This window comes from Panthera tigris, chromosome C2 (genome assembly GCF_018350195.1).
Source record: "Panthera tigris isolate Pti1 chromosome C2, P.tigris_Pti1_mat1.1, whole genome shotgun sequence".
Classification (NCBI taxonomy): Eukaryota; Metazoa; Chordata; class Mammalia; order Carnivora; family Felidae; genus Panthera; species Panthera tigris.
Window position 1 is genome coordinate 33,568,130 of NC_056668.1, and position 8,254 is coordinate 33,576,383.

Genomic DNA, 8,254 nt, shown 5'->3' on the forward strand with positions numbered 1-8,254 from the left:
CTTGACTGGCAGACCCTTAAAGAAACCAGCTGACAAAGGAGAAATGTCATTTGTAGACTCCAGCGCGAGTATGACCACACAGAGTATAGAAAGTTGCATTTAGCGCTTGGAAATCACAGCCTAATAATTCACATAAAAATTTCAGTTTTACAGTTATGCCTGAGGTGCTCCACCGATATAAAACTGAGGGTAACTGGGGTTGATGGAGGCAGTGATCACGGGTAAGAATAAATTTGAACAAGGAAAACGTCAGTTACGTTATGATAGAGTATAAAATTTAAAATACTCAGGTGTGATGTATCAACTTCCAGTTTCATGTAGATTTTTCAGTTCTTATATGTATGATTTACAAAGAACAATTTAAGGGGCACCTGGGTGGCTCAGTCAGTTAAGCGTCCCACTTCCACCCAGGTCATGAACTTGTGGTTTCTGAGTTTGAGCCCCTCATAGGGCTCTGTGCTGACAGCTTGGAGCCTGGAGCCTGCTTCAGATTCTGTGTCTTCCTCTTTCTCTGCCCCTCCCCTACTCATGCTCTGTCTCTCTCTGTCTCTCAAAAATAAATAAATGTTAATTAAAAAAAAAACACAAAGAACAATTTAATCACAAATTTTAATTAGGTGTATCAAATATAAAATTTTGTCCTAATGGAGAGTAAAATTTATTCAAATGGAAGAAAAATTTTGTTTAATTTACACTTTCTAATTCATTAAAAAAATCAGTGTGTATGAAGAAGCAAATTGCATATGTGGGTTTTTAAGATCCTATGAAATATTATGAAACAATTTCACCTTCTATATATAGCTGGTTGGTTTGTTTTTTTTTTTTTTTCTTTTCAAAAGATATTTCCTGTTCACCTGGGTGGCTCAGTTGGTTAAGCCTCTGACTCTTGATTTCGGCTCAGGTGCTTTGTGAGTTTGAGCCCTGCATCGAGCTCTGTGCTGACAGTGTGGAGCCTGCTTGGGATTCTCTCATCCTCTCTCTCTGTTCCTCCCCTGTTTGCACATACATATGTGCCCTCTCTCTCTCTCTCTCTCAAAATAAACAAACTTAAAAAATGAAAAAAAAAAAAAAAAAGATTATTTCCAAATGTGCCTTTGATTATGTAGACAAACTTTCCCTAGAATTTTCTTCTTTGGTTCTCTGAAAAGCAACTTTTAATCTTGCAAAGGTGAGCCTAGCAATTGTCATAGCATTTCTGATGAAAGGGCTACCAGGACTTCTTGTGAAGTTAGCAATTACAAACCATTCGATGCAGAACTGTTCAGTGAGAAGGAGATGAGCACAGTTTCCTAGGGGGCAGGGAGCTGTCGCAGAGGAATGATTAAAATCATTTCTTTTTTAAGCTTTAATTATACTACTGCAAACTCAGATGAACTGAGGTGATGCCAACTGGTAGTATGAGCAAAAAAGAGTCAAAAAATTCCAAAACAGGGCATATCAAGAAAGAAGTTATTTATACTGACTTTAGACACATTTCCAAGTTTAGAGGTCTATAGAGATGAGTTAGATCTGGCCCAATGTGGTTGACGTAGAAAACCTTCAACAACCGGATATATTGTCACTGATTTCGAGGTTTGGGAATACATGCTGTACATGAGAGTGTAAATTAAGAAGAGTTCAACCTTGGGATCCCTAAACCTGAGGACGAATGAGGAGGAAAAAGAACAGTGGATGAGTCAGAGGTTGTAAGTAACAAGTTTTCAATAGCAGAAATATGACAGCACCATAAATAAAAAAGCACCTAAAAACCAGGACCAAATACACTGATAAAACTTTACTCTCCACATTTGGAAGTTAGGTACTGGACTAACACTATTGTCAAAGTAAGTTCTGGTATTTTCAGGATATATATTATATATATATATATATATATATATATATGTATGTATATATATATATATATATGTATATATATATATATATATATATGTATGTATATATATATGTATGTATATATATATATATGTATGTATATATATATGTATGTATATATATATATATATATATATATATGCCGCAAAACGGACGGCGGCGGCCGTGGCGCCGGCCCCGCGGGGTCACAAGTCGGCATGCTGAGAACAGCGTGGAGGGCGCTGAGGTCGATTCCGACCCAGGCAGTGGCCCAGGCTCCAGTCCGAGGGCTGCCGGGCAGAGCGTGCGCCAGGCCTCCCTTCCGCCAGTGGGGCCTTCCCTCCCCTCCTGGAGGTGTTATCCTTCCAGCCGTTCGCGGATATGCCATCCAGAAACCAGTCCAGCGCAGCCAAGAAGATGACCCGCCCCCTTCCACGCTGCTCAAAGACTACCAGAACATTCCCGGAATTGAGAAGTTTGACGATGTTGTAAGAAGACTCTTGTCTTTGGAAATGGCCAGCCAGAAGGAGAAGCTAAAAGTCAAGCAAGAGCAGTTGATGAAGAAGATTGTGGCAAACCCTGAGGACACCAGCTCCCTGGAGGCTCGAATTGTTGCTTTGACCGTCAAGATCCGCAATTATGAAGAACACAGGCAGAAACACCGAAAGGACAAAACCCATAAGCGCTATCTGCTGATGAGCATCGACCAGAGGAACAAGATGCTCAAAAACCTCCGTAAGACCAACTATAGTGTCTTTGAGAAGATCTGCAAGGAGCTGGGGATTGAGTACACCTTCCCTCCTCCATACCACCGGAAAGCCCACCACCGCTGGGCGACCAAGAAGGCGCTGTGCATTCGGGTTTTCCAGGAGGTACATATGTGCGGCATATATATATATATATATATATATATATATATATATATATATATACACACACACATACACACACACACACACATATACACACACACACACACACACATACACACACATATATACATATAATTTAATTTTAGATAATTTTTTTAGATAATTTAGATAATTTTTTTAGATAAATTTGAATTGTGAGGACTTCTAATAAGATGATATGATGAGGGAAAAAATATGTAGTATAATGAGGACTGAGTGATTACTAGGAAACATAAAAGAGGTAAAATTCTATTTTACTCTGATAATGTATATCCTGGCCCTACATGGGTCCCTCATACTAGTTTCAACATTATAAGTTTTGGTTATAGTAACCTAAGATATAAAGAATCCCCTTATTTTCCACGTCTATAGATACACAGAGGTTGAAAGCCTGGTCAAGAGTCAAATACCCAATCAGGGGCCGGGATAGGCTGAAAAAAAAAAAGCCAATGTCACCTATAATTTGTTCCAGAATAGTCACCTGGAATTCAATATATACAGCAGAAGCATAGAGTTTAAAACTGCCATTCAGTGCCATCGCTCTCTGACATCAACAGGAAGAGTGATGATGTAATACCAACTTAATATTTTATGTGCATTAAAGTTAGGGTATATGTCCCATTTATCATCTGATGCTATAAATGTTTATGCAGAAAGTAATCAATAAATATTTGTGGAAGGAAGGAAGGGGAGGGAAAATAAAAGAAAGGTCAAATTGCAAGTTTATCACTGCCAATTCAGGATCAATGCACAAACCAGAATAGGTGCAATTAAGAATGGCTCCCTGAGTTTACATGTGACTAGAAGCACTAAATCTGTACGTTTAATGCATTCGTGTGCATCCAATTTCATTTCAGAACCAGCACCTTTATTACACATTGAATAGCTGAAGATATGGTACCAAAGGTATATATCATAAAGGAAAAAGTTGATATACTTTACAAAAATTGAAACTTTTTGTTCACAAAATTTTAAATACCATAAAATAAAATTAAAAATGAAAATCACAAACTAAGTAAAGGTAATTGAAAAAGATATGACAGATAACATGATAAAGGTTTCATATATAAATAACATTTCCAATTCAATAAGACAAAAGAAACAAAGGAAAGGGTAGGCAGAGGCATTTCCTCATGATTAATAGATACAGATAGGTATAGAAAACAATTAAAATGTGTAAACGCATTTATGATAAACTGTCAAGTAAAAAAAGAGATTGTTAAGCAGTATGTAACAGCATCACACACATATATACGTTCATAAAAATCCCTGAAAAGATCAAATGTTAAGACTGGGTGAGTAATCTTTTTTTTTTTTAGTCTTTTTTATGTTTTAATTATTTTTGAGAGAGACAGAGTGCAAGTGGGGGAGGGGCAGAAAGAGAGAGAGAGACACAGACTCCAAAGCAGGCTCCGGGTTCTGAGCTGTCAGCACAGAACCTGATGCAGGGCTGGAACCCATGAACCCACGAACTGTGAGATCATGACCTGAACTCAAGTCAGTTGCTTAACCAACCCAGCCACCCAGCCGCCCCAAGACTGGGTGAGTAATCTTAATCTTAAAGTTGTTATTGTTTTGCATTGTTATCATCATCATTGTTGTCGTCATTATATTTATCTTTATTGTCCCATTCTTTCTGCCCCTCCTCTCTCAGTTCATTTTCCTTTACTAGGAGAAAAAAAAAAAAGAAAATGTAAACTTTAGGAAAGAAAAGTAATTGAATAATAAAAGACTCAAAATGTAGCCATTTATCAGTATTTTTTTTAAATGTGTATCTATTTTTTAAAGAGAGAGAAGGTGAGAGGTAGAGAGGGAGACAGAGGATTGAAAGCGGGGCTCTGTGCTGAGAGCAGAGAGCCCCATTTGGGGCTCGAACCTATGACTCATGAGGTCATGATCTGAGCAGAAGTCCAGGGCTTAGCCAGCTGAGCCACCCAGGTGCCCAGCCATTTACCATTATTGAATCAATACTTATTAACTCAAATGGATGTACTAGACATAAAGAAGAGCTGTATATTAGAGAAGCACTGTTTTAATTAGAAAGAACAATGGATATGATGTCATTTGAACCTGGGTTCAAAATATATTGTTGCTCTGCTTAACTGTCTCAAGTTCTTGTTGTTAAGGATCACTATGTCTCTAAGCTTTAACATTTGTTTGGGGTGGGAGGGGAGGCCTGGGGGGAGGTGAGGATTGTATATTTGACTTTTTGGTTTTGTTTTGTTTTGTTTTGTTTTTACTGTTCTTTGCATTTATTGGGTTTCCTTAAAGTTGTTTTGATTGTTTTGTTTTGTTTTGTTTACATTTGTTCTGATCTCTGTTGTGTGTAAGATTTTCATTATATGATAGCAGATTCTACCCATATTTTCCTTTATGATTTAGCCTTTACCTTTTTTTTATTGTTATTTGTTGTTTTAAGAAGGTCCTTCCAGATTGAAAAATAGAAAAAGAAATAGTTGCAAAGCACTATCAGGTTTTCATTTTTTACATTTCCCTCCAGTACAAATGTAATTCATTTTTCTTCATGGTTAAGAATTGTATAGTCCCTTGTCTAAACAGAGGAATTGTTTCCCAGCAGCAACTTTAAACTAATTTTAGTGGTTTCAAAATGTTATTAATAAAGAAGAAAATGATACATATCTTTTAGAGTAATAGGATTAAATAAGATAATGTATGTAGAAAACACACTTGAGGGGAGCCTGGGTGGCTCAATCGGTTGAGCCTCTGACTTCAGCTCGGGTCATTGTCTCACAGCTCGTGAGTTCAAGCCCTGCATCAGGGTCTGGGCTGACTGCTCCGAGGCTGGAGCCTGTTTAGGATTCTGTGTCTCCCTCTCTCTCTGCCCCTAACCCACTTGCATTCTGTCTCCATCTCTTTCAAAAATAAGTAAACATTAAAAAAAAAAAAAAAAAAAAAAGAACACACTTGAGTTCCTGGTACATAATACTGCTCAATTAATTGTTCCTATACATGAATTACTTTGACAATTTTACAATAATCAATTAATCGTCATTGGTGATTAACAAAATGCACCATATTTCATATCTAAGTCTTTGGAAAATAGCAGTCCAAATTTTAATGTATTATTATTTACTTATAAAACAATGCCTAAATTATTTAAAGATAATGGGACAATCTATCTTTTACTAAAATAATTCGAAGTTTCCTTTAAACTTCAAAATTTTGAATTTTGAATTTTGACACCAAGACTTTAACATATTCTGAGATTTTATTTATTTATTTATTTTCTTTTTTAGAGACAGAGTATGTATGTGAAGAGGGGAGGGGGCAGAGAGAGAGAGAGAACCCTAAACAGGCTCCACATTCAGAGCAAAGCACAATGTGAGGCTAGATCCCACAACCCTGGGATTATGACCTGAGCTGAAATCAAAGTCAGAGACTCAACCAACCAAGCCGCTCAGGTGCTCCTGAGATATTTTTAATAGTTGTTTTGTTTTTTTTTACATATATTTATAATGATGCAAATTACCTGTATACTCTGCCAGTCTGTGTGACTATTGATAAGCATTTGTAAGTGACTATGACAAAACCATAGGTAAGTGAATGCACTCTCTAATAAACACCATGAAATAAATCTTTCCAATGACATTATTAAGTTAAAATAAAAGAGACAAAAAAATTAATAAAGGAGTTTAACTTTTCTGGATAATAAAGTTATCTGTAGTCCTAGAACATGATAAATTCTTTTAACTATATTTAAATATTATAAACATTTCATCTTATTTTATTCAACACAGTGTGTACCAAATTTTATAACTTGAAATAAAAATCTTTAGAGATTTCTTAGTAATATAAAGAGAGCCATGAATTCTTTGCCACTACTTCTATGAATAAAAGTGATTTTCCTTTAACTGTTATGTTCAATAGTTTGGTGAAACAGACACCATGTCAATTCAGGCTAGTGTTTTAAAGACCTGGCAGCTTCAGCACTGGGATCTTGGAGACCTAATCTACCATGTAAGAGACAATATGGAGAAACCTGGAGATGCCATTGACAAGGAAAGTTGTCCAGCTCAGTCCAGCCTTCCAGCCATGTCCACCTAAGCACTTGATATGCGAAGGAGGAAACCATAATGTAAGTGGACATTTTGCTTTTAGGTACTCATGGTTATGACACATAAATTAAACACAACTCATCCAGCCAAGACTTATCTGAATTCCTGATTCAAAATAATTGTGAGCAAGTTTGTCTAAACCCAAAGAATGTACACCACCAAGACTGAACTGTGACGTGAACCAAGGACTTTGAGTGATCCTAACTTGTCAATATAGGTTCAGCAACTCTAACAAGTATACTTCTCTAGTGAGTGATGTTAATTAAGGGAGGAGGGTATGTATGCACGGAGGCAGAATATATGTGGGTTTATATAAAGTGTATATGTAACTTCCTCTCAATTTTTCTATGAACCTGAAGCTGCTCTAAAAAAAATCAAAGTATTAAAAAAAATTGGGATTATGAAACCAATTTCTAAGACTGCTTGATTTTAAGATAGCCTATTCTTGTTAATACATATTAAGGTGTTAAATTTTGAAAATAAAAAAAATAATTGGGGGACACGTGGGCAGGTCAGTTTTTTCAGTGTCTAATTCTTAGTTGCAGCTCAGGTCATGATCTTATGCTTAGTGAAATCCAGCCCTGCATCAAGCTCTCTCCCTCTCTCTCTGCCCATCTCCCTCTTGAACACTCTTTCTCTCTCAAAGCAAATAAACAAGCAGTAAAAAATACATTAAAAAATGATAATTGATTTTTGATATAAATGAAACATTTGAGTATTTGAAGCATATTTTTAATTCAAAATCTGAAATGCATAGATTACCTTGAACACCTAGAATTATTTTATTCCTATAACAGTGTAATGCAAATATCTAGATTCATGAAACTAAATATAACTAGTATATATAATATAGATATATTTACTGTTACACAATTAGTAAGCTAAGTCAAATATATAAATCATTATCATATAAACCTATAAAACATAGACCATTTCAAGTAATATTAATAGCATAGTTTCCAGGGGCATCTGGGTGGCTCAGTTGGTTAAGTGTCTGACTCCTGATTTCAGCTCAGGTCATGATCTCATGGTTTGTGGGATTGAGCTCCGTGTTGGGCTCTGTAATGACAGTATGGAGCCTGCTTGGGAATATCTCTCTCTCTCTCTCTCTCTCTCTCCCTCCCTCCCTCCCTCTCTGTCTGCCCCTTCTCCACACACTCTCTTTCCCTCTCCCTCTCTCTCTCAAAATAAATAAATAAATATTAAAAAAAAAAAAAGTTTCCAAACTGTTTGTGGGCTCTAGCTTGAGAAACTCTGTTTCAATTACTTTAGTTGATTTACAAAATGACATTATTGTTATTATGTGACATTTTCCAAATAAGCAGAATCTAAGTTTTATAATGCTAATTATAAATCAACATGAACACTGAAATGTTTCCAGGTGGTGAACTCTACATTCTGGACAGAGTATTTCTT

The 8,254-nt window shown here is 36.2% G+C and overlaps 1 protein-coding gene across 1 annotated transcript; it reads left to right on the forward strand.

Moving 5' to 3' along the window:
- The first annotated feature begins 2,041 nt into the window (after nucleotides 1-2,041).
- On the forward strand, nucleotides 2,042-6,827 carry LOC122241900 (28S ribosomal protein S15, mitochondrial-like). The gene is made up of 2 exons (XM_042998322.1): nucleotides 2,042-2,723; nucleotides 6,651-6,827. The coding sequence occupies exons 1-2, from the start codon at nucleotides 2,070-2,072 to the stop codon at nucleotides 6,825-6,827; spliced, it is 831 nt and encodes a 276-aa protein (XP_042854256.1). The 5' UTR covers nucleotides 2,042-2,069.
- Nucleotides 6,828-8,254: the final 1,427 nt, after the last annotated feature.